The following is a 24,921-nucleotide window of genomic DNA, read 5'->3' on the forward strand; positions in this document are numbered from 1 at the left end:
GTACAAGTACCTGTTACTGGTATAAATTAGGAAGTAATACTCCAATGTCCAGATCACTAGACAATCTTTTATCCCATCAAACAACTCATTGGACTACATTTTGTTTCCAGAAACATAATGTAACAGAACCAAGAAGAACAAACACATTAAAAGTCAAGGTGTCAAAATCTGATCTCACTTAAACAGTTGGGAATCTTACACATTATCCTAGTTAATATCAGATTGATTAAGTAAAATTTTGTATTCATTAAGGATATATAGCAGCATCCATAAATTCAATATAACCTGCTGTTTATTTGCAAATATTCTCAAAGCTGATTTGCATGTGCTATATTTTTAAATGCTAAAGGTTGGTAAGTTTTTGGAAAAAAATAATTTATTACCATGTTAATGAGAAATTGACTTGTATATTATTGTAGAATGATGTAAGGCTCTACTGGATGTAGCTTAAACATTTATTATATTTTCATAACATTTTGATACATGGTTGTGTTTTTGATCATCCATAATAAGCATAATATACCCCCTTTATAATTCTGACTGGACTTGCATGTTGAGAGTTGCTTCTGATGCTGTTTTAGGGACCGTGGCTATAGATTTACAAGATACAGGATACAGATCTTCCGCTGGACCTACTTTAACCCTTCCTTCAGAGGGACGTAAAGATGGCAGAAGATCTAGCATAGCACCTGTTTTGGAGGTGGCAGACTCCTCATCGCTTCAGACATGTGATCTTCTAAGTGACCAGTCAGAGGATGAAACCACTCCCTCAGATGATGACATTTCAATGACTTCAGAGTACGTAAAGTCAATGTGAACAGGACATTACTATGTGTAGATGTTAATACTGGGTAAATGTTAAGTGTGGTTCTGCTCCCATTGAAATGATTGGAAACTGGATTTCAACTCTTTTTCTGATTAAAGACATCTCATTTAATAAGAAACAGAAGTGGACCTGATTTATGTGTGATCATATCACATAATCTGTAGTGAAAAGACAGAAGGCCCAATGACAGAGTGATTTCCTCTATTTTGAAATAAGAAATAGTCCAACTCCTGCAGGACATTTGTGACATTCAATAACAAAGGCCTGGCTGTGTTTGGAAGTGAAAAGCTATTTCATAAACACTCAAGTAAATCCACATAACGGGTATGGGTCTAAAGAGACTAAAGAGAGAACAGGGTCCAAAGGTCTGTTACCAGGAGTCAGAAAACTAGAAGGTCAGAATCAGAAAGCAGGGATAATGAGAGCAGGAGTCCATAGCGGTGTGGAGTATAGTTGAATGGACAACTTCCAGTTTCTTCCTCTGACTTAAACAGGAGCAGCAGAACAATCAGGAGCTTTGGCACTCTCCCAGTCAGAACACAGTTTTGGGGCTTGTGCCTTTGTTTTGGCTTTTAGGGTTCTGTCCCAGATGTTGTTTATGATATGCTGAATGGAAAATTAGAGCATTAGGTACTCCCATGCCCCCAGCCTTGAGCTGCTACAAAATCTGTAGTGGAAAATCATGGATTAAACTGCCAAAAAGAGAAATTTCTTCCTAAACTTCAGTCAGTTTGTTTACGTCTTAAAGTATGAGGATTTATAGCTCATCTATTCTCCTGTCAAAATAACTGTTGATATTCTCATCCATATAAATATCTAGTTGGATTCAGAAAAGAATTAAACTGTTAGAATCAATACTTTTTTAATTCAATCTAGGTTGCTATTACAAATTGTATCAATTGTATTAGATTTTTCTGATGATTAGCAATAGGATCAGCCTAACTTTTAAGTGTTATGTATCAGTTAGAAATATCTTGAACATCATCCATCTACTTTCTACAATGAAAATCCATGCTTGAGCCATTAGACGGCACGAAATTGAATGACACTTAAAGTTGTTCAATTGAGAAATGTATCACCCTAATAAACAAACATGTGATCCTATAACAATGTCACCACTTATTATATTTACTGAATTGTGTGTATATATGTATATACACACACACATAGTGTTATGATTATTGTTTATATGAGAAAACTAATTGAATCTATTTTGTTTAATTTAATATTTAGTTATGCATGATTTTATACATATTAATACTTGTCTCTCTTTGCTATGCCACAAATAGTAATAATAAAAAAATAGTTAGACTTGTTTGTTTTGCAGTTGCTAAATTGCTGACAGTTTTCAGAACTGTTTCTCTACTCTTCTAGGTATGCTAAAGGTTATCCTCCTTACTCTCCTTATATTGGAAGTTCTCCCACATTTTGCCATCTGCTGCATGAAAAAGTGCCATTTTGTTGTTTAAGATTGGACAAGGTAAAAAGTTTTTGTTACTGTAAAGACCCATGTGTTAAACAAGGCTTGTTTATTTGTTGTGTTCAAACACAATTTTGTCCTTGTCTGCATTTGCAGATAAGTAGCATTCAGCACCCATTCAGCTACAACCAGTGCTTTTTTTGTTAAAAAAAAAAAAAAAAAAAAAAAAAAGTGCTGGTACTCCAGGGGAAATGTCGTTGAGCTCTGACTGGCGGTGCTAGTACTACGTCTGGAGATGCTAGTACTGCGTACCAGGCAATACCGTCACAAAAAAAGCACTGGGCCGCCTACAACCCATGCTGACACGTAGAATTGCTGACAGATGTTTGTGAAGCTCAGACAAAACTAAGTTCAACTCACACATTTTAGCTTGGGAAGTGAAAAACCACTTTGAATCTTGTTATCCCTGAGTATTGACTTCTGTCCAAAGCCACTGAAGTTTTGTTTTCTATACTGGTTTAAGGGATGCCAACATAACTACTATGAAGATGCCAAAGCCTATGGATTCAAAAATAAATTGATTATAGTTGCAGCAGAGACAGCTGGAAATGGCTTATACAACTTTATTGTTCCACTCAGAGCTTATTATAGACCAAAGAAAGAACTTAATCCTATTGTATTGCTTCTGGATAACCCGTAAGTGGATTTAAAATTTTTTTACTATACAAATAAGTGTTTAAATCACAATATGTGCTTTGTCTGTGGCTGATGGTCACAAGAAATATGACTAATTTAAATAAAATTATGGCACAAACATCTTTAAGAGTGGAGACAAGGATGATATTAAATGTGTGTTGTGCAGTAAGGACCTAAAATAACTCTCAGTGACATCAATGGGAGTCCTTCTAACTACCACAGGTTTACAAGGAAAAGTAGAGGAAATCAGAGTACTAATTAGGTTGTAAAATCATTTACAAGTCTGAAATTTTTGGAGACAAATTGTAATTTAAATATTTCAAATAACATGTGCCTTAATTGCTGTATGTTTCAGATGTATATTGAATTATTCAGTTCCCTGTCTGCATCCGTCTTTTTCCCAGCTTGCTTAGCATCAAGGGGAACACTTTTTTATTCACACTGCTGTCCTGCATGATAGGAGTGAGTTTGTCCTTTCAAGACAATGTCTCAGAGCTAAGCCTATGCAGGTTTCTGAACAAGTCTGTGCATGGTTTGCACTATAAATAGTAAGTATAGGACTATTTGACTTGTCTATCTATTAAGTGCAGAAGACAGATAGCCTATACTTTACTATCTATACGCATATTACTAACTAAGCATATTGTTTGACTACTGCTTATTTCAGAGCTGATCCATTCCAGAAACTAGAAATGTCCTTTGGGAAGTGTCCCTGTTCACTGATTGCCTTATAAAACCACAGAAGAACAAACATTTATTAATGCATGTACGGCTCAATTGTACAATTAAGCTGCAGTCCTGATTTAAGAATAATATAGATCCTCATCAGTTCAGGAACAGTTATAAGAGGAATTGTAACATGTGCCATGGCCTCTTCATTCCCCATGCTCTTTGGTGAAACTAGAAGGAAAGAGTGTTTTCTTGTGCTCTCCCCCTGCAGAATTGCATTTGTTTCTGGATCTTGTGCAAAAAGGGCAGAATGTTCCTTGCATTGTCCTTCTCCCCCATCTATGCACTCCAAAGCAAGGGCAAGTCAAAGTCTGTCCCTTTATAGTGCTGGCTGAAAATGGTTAGTGACATGCAGGTACATGGGCATGTCACATTAAAAGGGAGTGTGCATTGTTTACGTGCTTCCATTTATGAGTTCACAAATGCACTGATGTGGAGGGGAAGTCAGATACTTTTAGCTTCACAACATCATTTAACTTCTACCCCCCCCCCCCTTCTAAAATAAGACATGGCTAATTTTAACATTGCAATTGTTAAACCATTGCTTTGTGTACTAGGTTGGAAATAAAGGTCAAAATCTTTGTTTACAGAGTTGAGAAATCTGCTCTCTCACAGTGCAGGAACTGCCTGTGCTCAGACTGATACTGCACAATCTCTTTTAACTTATCACAAAGTGCTGTTCTCACTGCTCTTGTGCCCAGCTGGTGACGTTCCTTTTTGCTATCTCTCACTGTAATTATTCATCTCCCACTTCTGCAATGACTGATGGAAATCACCTGATTTTCTATCAGTTAGAGATTTTCTAGTCTGAGAAGGATTTTCTGGTCTGAGAAGGTCAGCTCAAGTTAGAGTGGTCCAAAAGGGCTAGAGACACATGGGGAAACAAGGGATCATAAAACAGATTTTTTTTCATTTAGAACCAAATTTCCCTTATATATTTTCATTCTAGCGTCAAAGTGTATCGTACAAAACAAAGCTGAGTATAGGTGGTAAAACTCCGAAACATTCATAAGCTCAATCCCAATGTGGCATTTGAAGTGCTTATATTGATTTTGGATCTTGTATAAGTTTCCCCATTCAATGATCCCCCATCACTAAGCCCCCAAGTCTCTGGTGGGGGGGGGGGAGGTGTCTTCTCTTCTGTCAAAAATATTTTTCAGGAAGGTTGGTGGCTGCCCGGGCCATACACAGAAAGCTATTGGAATGGGACCTGAAACCCTTTGCACTTGCCACCTGGCAAGGTGTCTAGTTAAAGAATCTCCATGTTTATCGCCCAGCTCATAGGTCTAGCTGTGAATTCTCTGCCTTCTTTGCTGGGAATTCTCTGCCTTTGTTGCAAAAAAAAAAAGAAAAGAAAAGAAAAAAAATCTTCCTAATTTGGCTAACAAAGATCTTCTCTCCTACAAAAAGCATTTCTGTTTCCCTAAAAGTATCAGGTTATTTTCAACCCATGCTGCACATAATAGGTGATCCACAATACTATTGAGACTGAGCTCACAGCATACTGATAACCTTCAAGTGGGGTCTCATATGAACATACATTTTGGGGCATTAATGCAAGGGCAGCCTCTGGAAGGACCAATAGGATGCAAGGGAAAAAATGAAAGCATAAGTTGAAGGGCAAAAGAAAATGAAGAGAGATGAAATTTGTCTAAACTCATTTCAAAGCTCATGAACACTTTGTGTCCAATCCAAGTTGGTAAATATTTTTCTGCAAAGCACTTGGCTGAATTCCTGTAAACATAAGCTTCCGGAGGTAGCTGAGTTAGTCTGTACAGGATAAACTTAAAAAACAACAAGTAGTCTGGTAGCACTTTAAAGACTAACAAAACATGTAGATGGTATCATGAGCTTCATGGGCACAGCCCATACTTCAGATGACCGGAGTGTTGGATGTCCAGAACCAAAAATAAATAGGGAAGGGAGTGGGGAGTAAGAGGAAAAAATGGGAGGGGGGAAGAGGCAGTGGGTATATAAATATCAAAGGGAAAGCCAAGCTAGTATGTCACAGGAAAAACCTAAAGACTGGATAGTTAAAAGAAGCAGATAAGGACCATTAGTTAGCAATTAGAGAGGAAGAGTACTAACACCAGAATCTACACAGACAAAGAACAATTGGCACCTTCGTAGTTTGGGTTAGTTGATAATGTCCCAGACATCCAGTATCTAAATTCAGACCATTGGCATGTGAATTCAACTTGTGAATGAATTGTAGTTCCAATCCTTCCCTGTGTATTTGGCTTGTGGAAATGGTCTATAACAAAACAGCAACTTGAAGATCTCTTAATGAGTGACCAGGCAGATTAAAGTGTTCACCAACAGGTTTCTGTATGTTCATTTTATGGATATCTAATTTGCGTCCATTGATTCTTTTCCGTAGGGACTGGCTGTTTGTCCAATATATATTGCAGTGGAGCACTGCTGGCATTTGATGGCATAAATCACATTACTAGATGTGCAGTTAAATGAGCCTCTGATTTGGTAGTGCATGTGGATGGCTTCAGTGATGAATTTGCTTGTATAGATATGTGGGCAGAGTTGGCACTGGGGCTAATTGCAGGATTGGGTTCCTAGATGCTTATGATGTAGCTGTGTAGCACAGTTACCAGAAATAATTCATTTCAGGTGGGGGGGGGGGTTCTGTAAGCAAGAATTGGTCTTTCCCCCAAGGCCTGGGAAATTGGCCTTTCCCCCAAGGCCTCTGAGAGTGAGGGATCATCTTCCAGGATAAGTCGTAGATTGCTGATAAGGTATCGGAGAGGTTTAAGTTGTGTAGGTAATGACAAATGGAATTCTGTTGTTTTCTCTTTTGGGTCTGTCTTGAAGTAGTTCATGTCTGGGTACTTTTCTGGCTCTGTTAATCTGTTTTTGCACTTCTTCAGATGGGTATTTCAGTTTTAGGAATGCTCACACACAAGCACACTACAGGTTGAACCTCCTTGGTCCAGCACCCTCAGTAGCTGTCAGATCCCAGATGAGGGATTTTGCTTGACCTAGGGAGGTCATTTCTGGCCCCCGTGCCACTGCCCCCTTTCAGCTGGTTCCCCACTTGCTGCCCTGCCATCACTGCTGTGGCTCCTGCCCCTACCAGGCAGCCATGTACCAGGTTTCTCAGCCCTGCTGGGCAGCCCCGCAACTGCACGGTGGATGGCCCCACCAGCAGCTCCCTGCGGGCAGCCTGCTGCCCTGCCAACCCTTCAGGGCTCCCTGCTGCTAGCCCTCCACCGGGACTGTCTGGTCCTGCAACATCTGTACCGGATCACAGAGTCCCAATTTAGAGCGTTTCAGCCTGTACTATCAGTCTACCACACTTTTCATATTTTAAGACAATAGTGTGAAATCCCAGGATCAATGGGAGTTTTGTCACAGACTTCACCCACTATAAATCAGCCTTTACCAAGGTTTACTAGTTTCTCTTACATCTTTTTTGCAGTTTGCGAACAGAGGCTATGTGTAGTAGTGGACATGTTTAGATGTGCCCTCATTCCATGATGATTAAAATGTCATCTGCCCTCACTGTCCTTTCAGTATCTATCTTTCTTTGTAGAGAAAAGGAGCAAGATGTGCGGTACAATACAGAAAGGATGCAGCACATGACTATATTACCTTTCATTCCCTTTTTAAAATGAAATTTCTTTGAGATTAGAACTAGCTTTTGACCTTATTTCCACCCAGCGATGTCAAGCAACAATTACTTTGTTAAAAGTAGCCCGCTTATTTCAGACGGTGTCGAAAGGAAAAGAAAATGCCCACTGTTGGAAGACATGCAGACCTTTTAGGGAGAAATGACAAGGCAGGGTCCATACGTGGTGCAAGATTGATTTTAATGGAACTATAATGGATCTGGTCTCAATCAGTATATTCGTTCAAAGGATCTTTATTTTCATTTTTTTCTGGATCATGGAATACAATTGAGTAAGGACTCTTTAGTCTTTTCTTTAAAGAAAGCATTTGGAGTATGATTATGCCATAAAGTTTGTTTTAGAAGACTACCAACTTTTATCAGATAAGCACAGTTAAATTTGATCATGCTTCATCATGACCAAAGCAAACACTGAATGTTTATGCCCAGAAATATTCAAATGTTAACATTTCCTAGTTTCCCCATCCTCTCTCTCCCAAACAAACTAACATAGCTTATTCAGTTTCTTCCAAAAAGATGCAACTGTTGTGATGTTGTGTTTCATTGTAACCCATCTGCTGCTTAGGCCAGATATGCATTTTCTGGATGCAATCTGTTGGTTCCCAATGGTTTACTACATGGTGGGCTCTATTGACAAGTAGGTAAAATAATCCTCAGAACTCTAAACATTGTAGTGTTCAGTGGTTTGTCATGTGCTGTGTTTTGCTACTGCATGTTTATGTTTGGTGATGATACATGGAAAATATCCTTGCATGCATGGTTTGTGTCAAAGGTGCTGACATTTAGAATTTCAAATTTCTGCCAAAGGATTTCAATACAAAAAATGCTCATTTTAGGCTTAACTTTAGAATTTGTTTGACCCCAGTCCAGTAAGCCTTTGGCACAAGGACTGCAAAGATTTAAGTGTGTGCTAAAAAGGAACCTTTCAGTTCTCACTCATAGCATCCATCTGGGAAATAACAGTACAGCACTTTGGTGCACACTGCTATTCACCCACCATATTCCAAACTGCAGGGCAATATAGACAAGCCATTCGGTTTGTACCAAACCTTTGAAATGGATTTTTTATTTCAGTATGTGATTTAAATGTGCACATACAGTGGAAGAAAGTGGTTTAAGCAGCAGTGTTAAAACAGAATTTCCTTTAACCAACATTTTTTCTACTCCCTACAAGATTCAGCTACTTGACAGAAAAGGATGGAGGTATGTCTAACCATACAAATGTGAATGAGAATAGGCAAATGAAAGATGTATCTGAGTTATGAGTGAAGATGTAGAAAAATATTGAGGCATTGATCCAGCTGCTGTGAACTGTCATCCCTTTAATGGATATATGATTATTTTATACCATCTGCGGCTCTGTCCTTTTAGTTTTAATTTCCATTCACTACTCTGTGGTTTTTCATGGGAAACATCCAGAGAAATGGTCAGAAGAAAACTCTGAGATTGATCAAAATAGGGCCTCAATTAGCAGATTTGATCTACAATGTTCCATATGTAAGTCATGTCTAATATGTATTGTGAATACTGCCCATGGACTGTAGATAACATCTGTCTAAGAAAAAGGCAAAATTAGGATAATAGATATGTTTGATAAGGGACTATTTTATGTATCTATTTATTTATTTATTTATTTATTTTGCTTTTAATAATTAGGAAGAAAGTCAGTATCTGGTCATTTTTTAAAAGTGCTTGAGTGTAGTAGTAGTAAGTTAACTAAAACATTTCTAAACTTATTCAGCTGTGAAAACTAGAACAACTGAGATATTGTCAAAATATGAAAACTTTGTTATATGCAGTTGTGCTACTGGTAGTCACGAGGGCTATATTTTCAAAGGTCAACACAATGGTAGAATGCAGAATGAAATTTAGTTTATTAAGAAAAAGATTAGAGTTTGATATATGAGCAGGTTAAATGCATACCAATAGGTACAAATTACATTAAATTTCATTACCAACTATATATCTCTCAAACTATTAATATAGAATATTGTTAAAATCGATATTGGAAATTTCAAAGAGCTGGATAGGATATGGTTTTCTTGTCCCACAAGAACTGTGAAGTCCAATTGGCATGAAAAGTCAAGGTCTTGTTTCCTTGTGAACTGAAAATCTGATTTTTTTTTAATAAAATAAAAACATTTTGTTTTAATTTCAAGTTGTTTTAATTTTGGCATTCATTTCTAAGGTTAAACAATTTTAGTTTGCAATGTAAGTTGTTTCAAACAAAAAATATTTTCTATTAAAAAAGTGTTAAATATGAAATTCCAACAATTTTGAATTTTTTTCAAAAAAATTTAAGTTGAAAGTTTGTCAAAATTGACCCTATTATACAAATGATTCTGGATTAAAGAAATTAGCATTTTCTGATGCAAAATATTTACCTACAACCTCCCCCCCATTCAGAGTTTATGCATTTAGCTCTTAACACAATTGCTGTTAAAGACAATGGAAAGACTATTTGCTTAACTGGAAACTAGATTGGAGTAATGGTGTGTAACAGCAGAAATAGAATATAGTTTTAGACAGAAGAGCAAATATATTGAATGGTAAATAGATATGTTTACATTTTAACTAAGCTTACAGAAAATGTATTAAACAACCATAAAAACATATCTGTTATATCGTTATATGGGCAGTAAGATCAAGAGTAAGACAGAGATGTAGCTGTGTTAGTCTGGTCTTGCTGAAACAAAAGACAGGACTATGCTGCACTTTAAAGACTAACAAGATGGTTTATTAGGTGATGAGCTTTCATGGGCCAACTTCCTCAGATCAAATTGTGGAAGAAAATTGGCATGGTTTGAAAATAAAAGCCGTTTTAGAAAAATCCTGTAAACCTCATTTTTTGAGGAGTACAGGATCTTTCGAAAAAGGCTTCTATTTTCGAAGGAAATAGACTACAGTTTCACTAGACTACAGTTTCACTTTCAAAATAGTGCTTTTTTGAAAAAGCACCAATTTCAAAGTGTCTAATTTACATCCCTCTGTCGAAAGAGGGATGTAGTCTAGACACAGCCCTAGTGTCCTATTACTTTTTCTGATCAACATTGTTTAGTTTTTCTTCCACAAAGTGAAAAATCAATTTCATTAAAATCCAAAATTATAATATTTTTTTGTGGACTACATTTCCCATGATGTTCCCTGTCCATAAACTTTCCATGATTTGCCATCTTTACTTTCTGCATGAAAAATATATTTATGCACCATAGGTGATTTAGTCTGACTAGGGAGCCTAGCCCATAGAGGAGAACAGGGCAGGCAACTAAACTACAATTCCATGAGGTCCCATGATAGTATTTCTAAACTGAAATATTTTTATTTTCAGCCAAAATATTTCAGTACTTTAATTCTGACCATAACATTTAAGTTTTCTGTAGGGTGGGATTGGGAGGAACAAACAAAACTCACCATGGATTTTTTGTTGTTGTTGTCAAACCTACCTAATTCAGAGATTATCTGGGCACATTTAAGAGGAAATGGCTGAAGTTCATTTATAACTATGGTAGTTGATTTTGAAACATAATCCATTATATATATTTATTTAATTCACGCATGGCTGAGCACTGGTTAAATTCAAGGCTTCCGGATTTTACGCAATGCCTTTTGGCCCCAAACTAAGCATATGCATCAGGCTGATGTCTCAAACCATATCCTTCTGGGTATGTCTACACTACAAAGTTAATTCAAACTAACAGATGTTCGAACTTAATTCGAACTAGCGGAGCGCTTAATTCGAACTAGGTAAACCTCATTCTACGAGGACTAACACCTAGTTTGAATTAGCTAGTTTGAATTAAGGGCTGTGTAGCCACTTAATTCGAACTAGTGGGAGGCTAACCCTTCTCAGCTTGCCCTGGTGGCCACTCTGGCCAACACCAGGGAAACTTGTCTGCCCCCCTCCTGGCCCCGGAGCCCTTAAAGGGCCACGGGCTGGCTACACATTTTGTGCCAGTTGCAAGCCTGCCAGCACCCAGCCAGCAGACCCTGCACCTGGCACGCCATGAGCCAGCCACCCGATGCCACCCAGCCCTCCGCCTCTTCCCGGGACCAGCCTGGTGGCTCCCAGAAGCCTGCTCGGGGTTGCAAGAGGCGGGCGCCCGCTTGGTCTAGTCCGGAGATCGTGGACCTCATCGAGGTTTGGGGGGAAGCCTCCAATGTCCACGATCTCCGCACTAGCCACAGGAACGTGGCTGTCTACGGCCGCATGGCTGACAGCCTGGCCGCAAAAGGCCACCAGCAGACCCGGTAGCAGGTCCGCTGTAAAATAAAGGACCTGCGGCAGTCCTACTCCCGGGCCTGCCTGCCAGGGGCCAACCCGGAGGCCTGCCCCCACTTTCACGCCCTGGACCACATCCTGGGGGCTCACGTCATCCATGCCCCCCGGGTGGTCATCGACCCCAGGGCAGAGGGACCCGTACTGGACACCAAGGAGGAGGAGCCGGACGACGCTGCAAGCCAGGAGCCTGCCGGGAGCCTGCCCATGACCCAGGACCCCCGAGGAACCCCACAGACCACATCTGCTGTGTCGTCCGAGGCCAGGGAGGCCTCCACCTGTAAGTACCATCATGCTCCCCTTATGTGTACGGGGGGTTGGGGGGGAGAGGGAGCCCAGGGACCGTGCGCCTGGGCCTTGCCCACCATGGAGCAGCAGCTGGGGCCTTGGCCTTGCAGAGGGGGGCTGGGTTTCACCCACCTTGTCCCCAGGGAGAACTGACCCCTGCTCTTGTTTCACCACAGCCGCAGCACCTGGGACTGCAGGACGCACCACCCCGCCTGTGACAACCACCCGTGCCCGGGCCAGCAGGCATGCCAGGAATGAGGAGGAGTACCAGCGGCAGCACCTCCGGTTCATGGAGCAGCTGCTCCGCAACCAGGAACACTGGGTCCAGAAGGACCTTCGGCTGCGCCAGCGGAGTGTGGATGCACTGGAGGAGCAGGGCTGTGGCCTCAGAGGCCACCTCCAGACCCTGATGGACCGGTTCCTGCCTCCTCCTGCTCCGGCTACTGCGGCTGCCCCAGCTCTCGCTCCTCCTCCCACCACTGCTGCCCCTGCTCCCTCTCCCACTTCCTCCGCACCCCCGTCCCTCCTGCCCCACCCTCCACACCCGCTCCCCCCTGAGGACCCCGCACCCGCAGTGTTGCGAGACGGGAGAGCCAGCTGGACCCCCAACCCTGAGCTTTCCCTTCCCTTCCCTTCCTCCCCTTCCACTCCCTTCCAGCTCCCTCCTCCCAGGTTTCCCCCTCCCCTAGATGTGCTAGTTCGAATTAGCTTAGTTCGAATTAAGTAATTCGAACTAAGTTAGTTCGAATTAGTGCTGTAGTGTAGACATACCCTCTCAGTTTAAGGAAATATTTTGAACAGATTCATTCTGCTGCCCTTGCTGCAACGTATAAAAGGCAGACAAACCTAGACAAATCTAATTAATCTTCGGACTCTAGCCTATAGCTAATGAGCTCCAAAAAAGAACAAAAGTATTTAAAATAGACCCTATAGTATGAGCCTAATTTAATTCCCTTCATGGCTTGGGTCTACAACTCCTTAGGTGAGCTATCCCTACTGGCCAGGCCAACCATGCCTCTTCACTGTCCTTGTTCCTCTACTAAATGAATACAGGGTAGCACTCTTCAAATCAATTTGTGCTCCCCACCATCAATAAATTAAGGTTCAGCAGTCTCCCCAGCAATAATTCAATTGTTCTGGCCCTGCATCTCTGCATGGGTCTCTCATTGCTGCAGCTCTGGTTTCTCCACAAGTATACAAGAGACTTACAATTTCTGTTTCTTTTATCTCAAACCTGTGCTTCTCACTTTCTTACTCCCCTACTCTTCATGAAAGCAGCGCCTCAGGAGACTCCTGAGTTCTTCCTTCCTCTCATCCCTTTTCAAAGTACATTATCTCAGGGGGTATGTCTACACTACCACCCTAGTTCGATCTAGGGTGGTAATGTAGGCATACCGCACTTGCAAATGAAGCCCGAGATTTGAATTTCCCGGGCTTCATTTGCATAAGCCGGCCGGCGCCATTTTTAAATGACGGCTTGTTCGAACCCCGTGCCGCGTGGCTACACGTGGCATGGGCTAGATAGTTCGAACTAGCAAGCCATTCCGAACTATCTGTACACCTCATTCCACGAGGCGTACAGATAGTTCGGAATGGCTTGCTAGTTCGAACTATCTAGCCCGTGCCGCGAGTAGCCGCGCGGCACGGGGTTCGAACAAGCCGGCATTTAAAAATGGCGCTGGCCGGCTTATGCAAATGAAGCCTGGGAATTTCAAATCCCGGGCTTCATTTGCACGTTCGGTATGCATACATTACGCCGCTAGTTTGAACTAGCGGGGTAGTGTAGACATACCCAGGGTTTTTCTAGCCCATTGACAAAAAGTTCAATGTCTCCAAGTCAGTCTGCTCTCATCCACCTCATTTCCCCTTTTCTAAATCAATCAGTTTTTTCCATTAATAACAAAAAAAAAAAATAACCCTTGACTCAATAGTGCCTTTCTGCATCAGTTTGAGATGGAAATCTCAGATGAAATGTCAATTCTCTGTGCTAGTGATTTGGACTCAGAAAGGATTACATCCCATTGATCATAAATCTTTTGAATACCTTTAAGAAGTCATTCATTGTTATCCCTCTCAACATCTACTGTAACATTGCATGCTTCAATTACAAGATTAATTTTGTGGATCATTTTTAGCAGCTTCATCCACATCGATGACATTAAAATGCATTCAAATTAGAATATATACTTCTGAATTGACTTAAACTCAGTGCAAGCTTGCGCTGTGAGAGTAAGAGATTCAAGCTCATTTGAAGCCTTTCTCATAGAGACCAAATGCTGTGCAACTGGTTTAACATCATCAGTGTGTGCTGACCATTTTGTTGTCAACGTGCAGTGAAGGGAAACAGGTAGATGCTGCTTCAGAATTTCCCGCTTTCGAGGACTGCTACTGAAGAGGTTGTACAATTACTGGATTGCTTCCTTACATGATGCAGCGCAATCAATGCCAACAAGATTTAGTGGGTGGTTGCCACAACAGGAGAAAATCCAGTTTGGATTTTGCTCAAGAAGGACTGCTTGTACTGCGTTATACTTCCCAGCTATATTGTAACCATTGTCATAGGCTTGGCAAATGCAGACTTGAAAATTTAATTTGAAGTCTTCCGGAATTTCTAATATACGAGCATCAATTTCTTTTCCAGATTTTTTGTGTGAAATTATCAAGCAAAATGGATAGTTTTTCAATTGAAATCTTGGAACTTCCTGCAATTTTAACATATCGAACAATCAAAGTCATCTGTACTTTATGAGACCAGTCTGGAGTCGCACCAATAATAATTGAAAAATATTTTGCACGTCATATCTCTACAAGAATTGTTTACACATATGTCCCACATAGCTCAATAAACTCATTTTGTATTCTATAGAGAGATAATGAACTTGCAGGCATTTTCCGCTCTCTTGTGATTCATGAAGTTTCTTAACATAGCTGATAAAAGTGTCAGACTTGAAAAGAAGCTCAAGCATGCCAAGAAGGTTTCCATTTATAGGGTCACTGATACATTGATCAGAACCAAACAAAGCCAATCCATGTTCAGAAAAGAAAAGAAAAGAATGACATTTAATATGCACTCAAGGAGATTTTTCCAGTCATCAGTTTCTGTGTTTATTTCACTCAGGAGTAAGTTTTCTGTTGAACCATTAGCTAGTACTGTTCTGCTAGCTGATTTCCATGTAACATAGTTATCTTTATGTGATACTGAAGTTTCATGTGCAGGTATTCGGTCTTTCAATTTCCTCCAACCTCTAGTGATTGCTCCAACTTGATGGATCAAACAGTATTGATGCATTTGAAGTATTACTGTTAAAAATGAAACAGGGTACACAGTACAGAGCCTGCTTTTCCATGTACCAGCAGAGACAATAATTTGTGTAGATCTCTCCATTTGGAAAAGTTTTTGGCAGCAGACGAGTGGGAAAAGCATGATTTTCAGCATCTTTTGGTATATTTCTTGGAATCTGAAAACTACTAACTTTGAGAAATTACTGCATTTGAGCAACATTGTTCTTATCAAGAAGTCAAATATTGGGTTCTGATGCCACTTTTGTTACATTGTGTCCTGTGCTAGTCATAAGTTCTTGCTCTCACTACACAGCATCTCCAAGGTCCTCATTTTCTGCCTGCACAGTGTCTAAACTAAGCATAGATTTTGCATCTCTCACAACAGTTGGTATTTCTCTGTCTCTGCCTTCTCATTTTGAGACAGTGGTATTGAAATGTCATTTGTGTATGCAAAGTTTTCATCATCAGAATTGGAAGAGTCACTGTCAATATGGTCACTGTCTAATGGCTGAGGCATCTTTTCTACAAAAAATGAAGTTACTGGCTTTAAAATGTAACTGCTGCTTTACTCTGTTGCTTTCACTGTCTCTTACTTGCACCACTTCCAAATATTTGCTTCATTTTTATAAAGGGGGTTCTTTTAAAACACGGTAACACAATAAATTAATTTGCTAAAAGCTATTTATTATACAAAATTTTAATGATATATACTTCACAATGACTATTATATAACAACAGTTTGGGGTGTTATTTACTACAGCCCTTATAGCCTTATTTCAAAGTCTTGAAATTTCATCTACTAACATGTTCCTATTATTAAATTCCTCTGATAACTGGTGTGTTTTTATGAATATGAACATGAGGCGACTGCAAGATTAGATATAAAGCTTCTTAAACAACTAAAATTAAAAGCTTATTATAACAAAAAAGCCTTTAAAGATTAATCTAAAACTGGACAAAGAGGCAGCTTACAGCTGAGCCTGATATGTTTATTGTATATGAAAACACACAAGAAAAAACAGGAATACGAAAATCTCCTATGCAGAGATAAAACATCTAATTTAAAGGTTAAACCCACCTTCAGACCAAGCAAAATCACTTTACAGTAACAGAATTAATTACAACTTTCAAAACCTCTAAACTATACAAAGTGTTTCATAATGTAGAATCACTAATCATAGAAGCTATTCCAGGCTCCAGTCATGCAGATGAAAACTCGGATGTTACCAAAAAATTGGTGAAGGCCAAAGGTCCCACAATGATTTAAAACAGTTTTTGCAGGTCTATATAGCATCTTTTGTTGTCTCTGTTATAACTGCAAGGTGTATAATAAATGATCCCTATGGGTATGTCTACACTACCCCGCTAGTTCGAACTAGCGGGTAATGTATGCATACCGAACGTGCAAATGAAGCCCGGGATTTGAATTTCCCGGGCTTTATTTGCATAAGCCGGCCGGCGCCATTTTTAAATGCCGGCTTGTTCGAACCCTGTGCCGCGCGGCTACACGCGGCACGGGCTAGATAGTTCGAACTAGCTAGCCATTCCGAACTATCTTTGCGCCTCGTTCCAGTGGCCTGGGACAAATGGCCCTCCCGGCCACCCCATGATAGGGCCTAGCAGCAATCAAAGCACTGTCCTGTAAAAGAGGTTTGGGGCTTAGTTTAAATGGATTAATTGGGAAAGGAGAGCATAAGTGAAAGTGGCTGCTATGTATTTATTAAATGAGGCAGAAGAACTTATAAATTAATTGGATTTTCAAGGTCTATTTCTATTTATACATGTATTTTATATAGTGTATTTTACTTAAGAAAAAAGTCAGTGGCTAAATTTTGTTCTTCTTTTATTCTATGTTACGTATATACCACAAACTCACATTAATACATGTTATATTTTATTGTATACACTTGTGGATCTAAAAATATTTAGATGTACTCAAAACATTGAAACCATGTTTTCTAGTGACTTTGTCAATATGGATCTTGATTTGTCTTTTCCCAAGACACACTGGCTTTATCTTTTTGGGCGGGGAAAGGAAATCCTTTGGTAGTTGCTGCTACATGCTTTGTGTGGAATACTGTGCTATGAAATAATGTAATTCCTGCTCTTGCATGTGTGAGGCTGCTGCTGCTGCTTCTGAAAAGCTAACCCTGTGCAAGCATAAGAGGGAAAACAGGAGAAAAGGAGGACAGTGAGGAATGATGAGGTGATAGGGGCAGCCTATCATGGAAATTTTCTAACCTGTGCAAAGGCCCTTGATATGTGAAAAGTTTCTTTTGCATAGGATGCAAGACACTTATATAAAATGGGTAATGACAATGTAATGAGTTGTGAAAGTCCTTGTAGGAGAAGAGCAACATACACAGAGTAATTTTACCAACATTCTTTTAGAGAATGCCAAGAATTGCTTGTCTTTCTAACATTCTTTTAGAGAATGTGGAAAGACAAGCAATTCTTGGCATTCTACCAGCAGGATTCTATTTTACTTCTTAAAACATTTTCATTAATCATATTGTCTCTATTCTCCTGAAACACTTACATGAAGCTGATAGTTACAGTGCTTTCAGACATCACCACCAAGTGGTAGAAATCAACTTTAAGATTGATGAACTCCTAGAAAAAAATTTCTATGTTTTTCTAATTCTATTCTAATTTCTAAATTTTTATTTTTTTAATTGAGTTATTCAGGCATATATTTATCTTGGTTTTTAACTTTGTTCCTCTTTGCAACAGCCTAGATGATTTGCTAAGATGTGGCGTGACCTTCGCGGCCAACATGGTGGTCGTGGACAAGGAAAGTACTATGAGTGCTGAGGAAGACTATATGGCAGATGCCAAGACTATTGTCAATGTACAAACTCTCTTTAGGTAAGTGATTTGGTAATTAACCAATACAGCTATGTTAAGTGTGAAATATTTTAGAATTCTTTTTGTGGAGGGGGAGACTGGGAGTGTGACTTTTCAACTATTTCTCGGAGCGTCCTTTTTTTTTTTTTCTTAAACACTACTTTATATGATAAGCAAAAGTTATTGCTCCTTTGTGGTAATATGCTCAGGTCACTGGGTGAAGGACCAATGTACAGTAACTTAGATTGTTGCTTAGATTTTGAACCTATCTAACATTCTGCCTCTTTTGAGAGTTGACCAATAATTAAGGTCTGTATTGCATGTCACAATGTTCCAGGGGAAAGTGAGGGAAAATCTGAATCCAAATTTTGAAGAAAAAAAAATCTGTTCTCTCTCATAGTTGGTATTATATTGCTTGCAAATGATCTAGAAATAAACTATGGTAAGGAACTAGAAGATACAAGTGTATATGGTCATAAGAGTTGCTTTTTAGGTCTAATAATTAGAAGGCTCTAAAGTGTTCAGAGAAGTACTTTAAATTGTTCATTAAAATTTGTTAAGAGAACCATTGTATCATAAGTAGATCCGATCTTAATAATTTTTACATTCTTTTCTATCTGACATGCTCCTAGAAGAAAGTCTGTGATCGTGGCAAATTAACAGAAGTAGTCAGACATGATCCCACTACAGAAGGCTCTCTTCCCTTTTGTCATAATGATATCTATACCATCGAGATTAACTGTAAAAAGAACACTCGCCAATACCTGAATTATTGATGCGTTAGGTCCCACTAATTGTTTTCCCATGCAGAAGAACAAATGCCTTCTAGCACATTTGGTAGATCAGTACACAGTTTTTAGTAAAACACTCAATCCTCTCTCTAAGCACAGATTTTTAGCAGCAAGGCAGACTCGTCAAAGAATGAAAGAAATCAGAACAAAACCTTGCTTGTTTTTGCCAGAAGAGTCACTCACAAAGATCACAAAGAAGGGAAAAACATCTCTTGAAAAAGGACTGCTCATAATGAGAAAATGGGGAAAGAGGCTGAGGGGATGGTGCTCTCATGAAGTGCAATATGTTTCAGCTAAGGTTTTTCATACCCTGCCAACAGCAGAGGCAAAGGGGCAATTGTCCTGGGGTCCAGTGATTCCAAGGGGACCTTTACATCGCTCTGTGTAGCTCTGACAGCTGGGGGGTGCACCATGTCCTAGGGGTTGTGGCAGCTGCCTGCTCCTATCCCACCCTTCTGCTTGAGGCCCTGCCTCTTCTGTAACGTAGCGCTGTCCCCCCAGGCTCCCTAATTTGTCCAAAGGCCCACAGAAGATATCAGTTCCCCTGACCTGGTTAGAATTCAATGACACTTCTTCAAGATTCTGATTCAGCAAGGGCACTAAGTACATACTTAGCATAAAGGATATGAATAGCCAATTGGCTACAAAAGCACTATTCACATGCTCAAAGATAGGTCTGTACATAAGTACTGTACCTTGTGAAAGCATGGCCTAGAGCCCTAAAAATGAGTAAATGACTCATTCCAAATACATTTTTGCCAGGGTAGCCCAGTTTAACTATTAGACCTTGAGATGACAGTACATCTTAATGAGAATTATCCCCTCAAATGAATTCCAAGGACTTGACAAAGAAAAGATTGTAGGATTGGACCCTTCATTCTGATAATCTAAAGTGTGTTGAAATTTCATCTGCAAATATTGTAGAAGCTGCACTCCATCTCAAGTGATAAATGATATGAAACTGACTGTGAGGTGAAGGGGGGTTTCATTTGTAATCATCTTGTTTTGTGAAATCTTTTTTTTTTCCTTTTGAAATATTACCAAAATAATTGGGGCCATTTCTATGAATAAGGCTAGAGAAAAAAATAATTCTTTTGCCCACTTAAAAAAAATGGCGAGGAGTCCTGTGGCATCTTATAGACTAACTGAAGTGTAGGAGCATAAGCTTTCGTGGGCAAAGACCTTCTTCGTCAGATGCCCACGGAAGCTTATGCTACTACACTTCAGTTAGTCTATTAGGTGCCACAGGACTCCTCGCCGCTTTTGCAGATTCAGACTTACACGGCTACCCCTCTGATACTTAAAAAAATATGAAGACCTTTCTTTGAAAAATCTAGCACTTTGTGGGAATGGTCTTTATGGGAGGCGTTGGCCTTTTACCACTGCATGGAAATCCTCTAAAATCCAAGTCATGAGACCTTTAAAAAATGAAGGTGGCACATGCTCACCAACGGCTTCCTACATGTTAGTAACTATATTCACAGAGGCTACGTCTACACTGGCACCCTTTTCCGGAAATGCTTAAAACGGAACAGTTTTCCATTATAAGTATTTCCGGAAAAAGCATTGGCAGGATGTGGCCAATGTAGACGAGCTTTTCCGGAAAAAAACCCCGATTGCCATTTTCGCGATTGGGGCTTTTTTGCGGAAAAGACTACTGTGCTGGCTACACTGGCCCTTTTCCGGAACAGTTTTTCCGGAAAAGGACTTTTGCCCGAACGGGAGCAGCATAGTTTTTCCAGAAAAAACTGACAATTTTACAGTAGATCATCATTGCTTTTCCGGAAAAGCAAGGGGCCAGTGTAGACAGCTGTCAAGTTATTCCGGAAAAGCGGCTGCTTTTCTGGAATAAGTGGCCCAGTGTAGACACAGCCAGAGATTCAGTTTGCACAGAGCCAGTTCGTGGTTGAGCTGAAACTCTGAGCGGCTTTGGGCTATGCCAAGTCTGGACTTAGGCATCTGACATACCAGAGTACATTCCTGGCTAATGAGCTGCCTTATAAATTTGGATGCCTTATAAAGCTTTGCTGATTTAGCTCTCACCTTCACTGGTCACAAACATCCTTCTATCATACAAGTCACACCCTCCGAGTGTGTGTTTTAGTGCAGCCTGTCAGCCACACTTGTCTCCAGCCCTTGGTTATACTTCCGAGTGGCCCCACTCTTAGATTTTCCCCCAGAAATATATTTCTTATACTTCCCAGCTTTCTCCTGAACAATACAAGTTTTGTCAAATCCATTATATATCTTTAGATAACATGCATGGGGCTTGCCATCCACCCAGTGGGCTTTCCCAGACTCTTTAGTTTAGATGTGTGATGGGGAGAGGTCACAGAAGATCACTTGGGGGTGCCTCCCGGAGTGCTAACGCAGCCACTGCCTCTCGCCTTCCCACTCTCTGGGTCTTCTCACTACTCGGTTCTGCTGGGCCAGCTCCCTGGTCTCCCCCAACCAAAGGCCTCAAGCTGAGATTCTGGCCTTCCCTCCTTTCCCCTGCTTCCCCCTAACCCCCGCCCGAGAAGTTGTACAGACACCGAAACTCTTCAAATCTATGGAGAGTGCAGTTTTGGGCCCACCTTCCTGGGATACCACTCCCCAGACTGGATCAAAACCCCCAATAAATTATTTGGGTAAGCCCTCTTTTATCAATGAAAGGAAAATGTACTCAATGGTTGGCTCCCCAGGTATCAATTATTTCAATTATTTACATTGGGTTTGACAGAAAATAAAAGTGATTTTATTAAGTATAAACAGTAGGATTTAAGTGGTTATAAGTGGGAACAGGCAGAGCGAAGTAGATAAACTCAAAATAACAGAAAATGCTTAGCTAACTCTAACACTGAACCCTTAGTACACAAACTCATTACAAACTCACCCTAAAACTGTCTCTTTTCCAGCAAAGCCTTCCAAGCCAGGGCTGTCCCTTACCCTGGGGTCTTTGGTTCCTTCGCTTGGGTGTGCCAGCCACAGACAAAAGACTCCTACTTTCCTATTGTTTATAAAAAGTCCCTTTTTGCATGGGAAGTCACCTGGCCAGTTGGGGTGGACATGTGACTTCCCCAAACCAACCAGTGCTAAGACTTAAGGACAAAAGGCTATTTTCATATGGCTGCCCAGGCACTGAGGCCTCCCTTGATGTTTTTCATTCACACATTTAAAACCCATAGGCTGTGTCTAGACTGGCAAGTTTTTCTGCAAAAGCAGCTGCTTTTGCGGAAAAACTTGCCAGCTGTCTACACTGGCCGCTTGAATTTCCGCAAGAACACTGACTTCCTACTGTCTGAAATCAGTGCTTCTTGCGGAAATACTATGCTGCTCCCGTTCAGGCAAAAGTCCTTTTGCGCAAAGCTTTTGTGCAAAAGAGCCAGTGTGGACAGCTCAGATTTGTTTTGCGAAAAAAGCCCCAATCGCGAAAATGGCGATCGGGGTTTTTTTGCACAAAAGCGTGTCTAGATTGGCACAGATGCTTTTCCACAAAAAGTGCTTTTGCAGAAAAGCATCCGTGCCAATCTAGATGCTCTTTTCCGCAAATGCTTTTAACAGAAAACTTTTCCGTTAAAAGCATTTGCAGAAAATCATGCCAGTCTAGACGTAGCCCTGAAGTATTCCCCACTCCATGGCTGTGTCTACATTGGCACCCTTTTCCGTAAAAGGGATGCTAATGAGACACTTCGGAATTGCAAATGCCGCGGGGGATTTAAATATCCCCCGTGGCATTTGCATGAACATGGCTGCTGCTTTTTTCCGGCTCGGGGTTTTGCCGGAGAAAAGCGCCAGTCTAGATGGGATCTTGTGGAAAATAAGCCCTTTTCCACAAGGTCCCTTATTCCTACTTGAAAGATCCCTTATTCCTACTTTCATTTGTTTGCTTTTAAAATGAGACAATTACACACAATAATACTTAGAGAACATTAAGGTTTCAAAGTCAAGTACTCAAAAAGTTTGGAAAATCCATAATTAATTTGATTCTGCACAAATACAACTTGTGTGAATGGTTGTACAAATTATTCTAGATCTGTTAAAACCTTGCACCATGTTTTCACTAGATGGCAGCATTAGCTCATGTCTGAAGCATAGTTATTATTATAAATACAGATATCATTATAGGAAAGCCAAAAGAGGAGTGAGATTTTCTTTGTGTTTTTGACCAAGTTAGAAAAGATAAAAATAGGTCTTAAATAAAATATTTATCAGAACTAGATTTTTAGAAAGCTTTCACCAGTTGTATTTTATAAGACAAATGAAAGAGGAAACAGAAATTAGTTTCCACCCTGTGTACCAACATTAGGCAGAAAGAATGCATCAAATATTGATGAGGTATTATTATATAGATATAATGTGTTGCTAGGAAAAATGTACAGTATTTAGATTAGAGGTTTGTATTCTTCACAGAATTTTGTAACGAGTTCCATAGGGCTAAATATTGGGGCAATTACATCAATTGTATTAATGATTTCAGTCCATGCTAAATCACATGCAGTAAGATGGGTGATAACAAATTTAAAGGAATAATTATAGGAGGAAGGGGTGGGCAAAGATAGCCAAATATGCATTATCCTGTCAGAAGTTTAATATTGGAACAGATTATTTAATACATGTAGGCACAAAGTGATATTCTTTAGCAGAAATAATACCCAAATAAAGTATTTTTAAAAAATTGTCAATGCTTTAATGTGATAAGGAAAAGGGTTTATGTATATTAATAATCTGAGCTGTGTGGAGAGAAATTTGAGACTTACTTTATAATAAAAAAGCAGCTTTATCCTTTGAAAATTGTTAATAGTTTCTTATGTCAACATTATAAAAGGATTTCAAGACAATGAAGTATTTTGTTAAGATATGAGGTTTATGACTACAGTGATCTTGGCATATTTGATCCAACAGGCCTGGCTGAGGTGATCTGGAAGCAGAAATAGTCTACTAATGGGTTAAACTAATAGAAGACTCCTTTGATCTGGACCAAAAGGATGAACTGAGGAAAGAGCTGACTAAAGAATGAGTATTAATCACAATCAGGCCTTAAATCACACAGCAACAGCCATCTGTAGGGTTTTATATCATTTCTGCTTACCTAGGATTCTTACCCTAGGGGTACAGCTAAACTGCAGGGTTTTTTTGGGATACCGTATCCTGAAAAAACTCTGCAGTGTCCAGGGAACACGTTTGCTCTTCCATTTTTTTTTTTTTTTTGCAGAAGAGCAAACGCGCTCTTTCAGAAGCCCCTGTATTCCTTGTTCTGCAAGGAAGAAGGGGGCTTTCAAAAGAGGGTTTTTTTGCATCATTTGGTCCAGTCCAAATGGGGCCAAATTTCAGAAAAGGCTCTTTCGACAAAAGTATCAGAAAAAAATACGCAAAATATGGAGCGCAATTTGCGTATCTTTTCCCAATAGATCCTCACAGTCTAGATCAGTCGTGGCTAACCCACGGTTCACAAGCTTCCCCACACAGGGTGCGGCTCATGAAGCCTCCCCCCCACTCCCCATGGCTTATAAAGCCGTCCTTGTGCTCCTGAAAGTGGCCTTCTCCTCCCTGCTCCCTTTGCTCACCGAGTGTAGGGCAGCCGTCTGGCACAGCCATTAATGATGGAGTATTAAAGATGGTGCCAGCCAGTGGGAGCATGATGTGGCCAAAAAGCCTCAGAATGTGTTTTCTTAAAGGGACAGTCCTTTTTTTTTTTTTTTTGCTCAACAACTTTGCCCCAGCTCTTCGCACTGGATCCACTGACATCTTGGCTCTTTGCCAGGAATGGGTTGGTCCCTCCTGGTCTAGATGTACCCTAGCAGACAAAGATCTGGCCTCAGTTATTCAGAGAGCCCTGAAAAGTTGTGGGTATCCGCTTTATATCCGTGGGTGTCCACATCCACAGATGTGGATGCAGATATCCATGGCTCATTTTTGCAGACATGGATGTGGATGTGGATACAAATTTTATATCTAGAACCCTACAAATTTGTGGCTATCCACTTTATGTCCTTTAAAATTTGAGTAAATTGAATATACAGTAGAAACCAAGTCACATTGAATGGAACCATTCAAAAAATTTAAAACACCATTCTCTCAAAGGAATCAATGCTTTCTTTGACCTCAGTGAGATAAAATTAAAGTGTGGACCATGTTGTTAAT

At 40.1% G+C, this 24,921-nt stretch overlaps 1 protein-coding gene across 6 annotated transcripts in view; it reads left to right on the forward strand.

Annotated features, from left to right (window-relative positions):
• The window catches only part of KCNT2 (potassium sodium-activated channel subfamily T member 2), a 321,535-nt gene that overhangs the window by 218,998 nt on the left and 77,616 nt on the right, over positions 1-24,921 (forward strand). For all 6 annotated transcript variants that reach the window (XM_075936723.1, XM_075936724.1, XM_075936727.1 and 3 more), the window contains 4 exons: positions 582-798; positions 2,201-2,306; positions 2,770-2,942; positions 17,894-18,028. In XM_075936723.1, the coding sequence (XP_075792838.1) occupies positions 582-798; positions 2,201-2,306; positions 2,770-2,942; positions 17,894-18,028 (631 nt within the window). The remainder of the gene's footprint in view (positions 1-581; positions 799-2,200; positions 2,307-2,769; positions 2,943-17,893; positions 18,029-24,921) is intronic.

This window comes from Pelodiscus sinensis, chromosome 9, assembly GCF_049634645.1.
Source record: "Pelodiscus sinensis isolate JC-2024 chromosome 9, ASM4963464v1, whole genome shotgun sequence".
Lineage (NCBI taxonomy): Eukaryota > Metazoa > Chordata > Testudines > Trionychidae > Pelodiscus > Pelodiscus sinensis.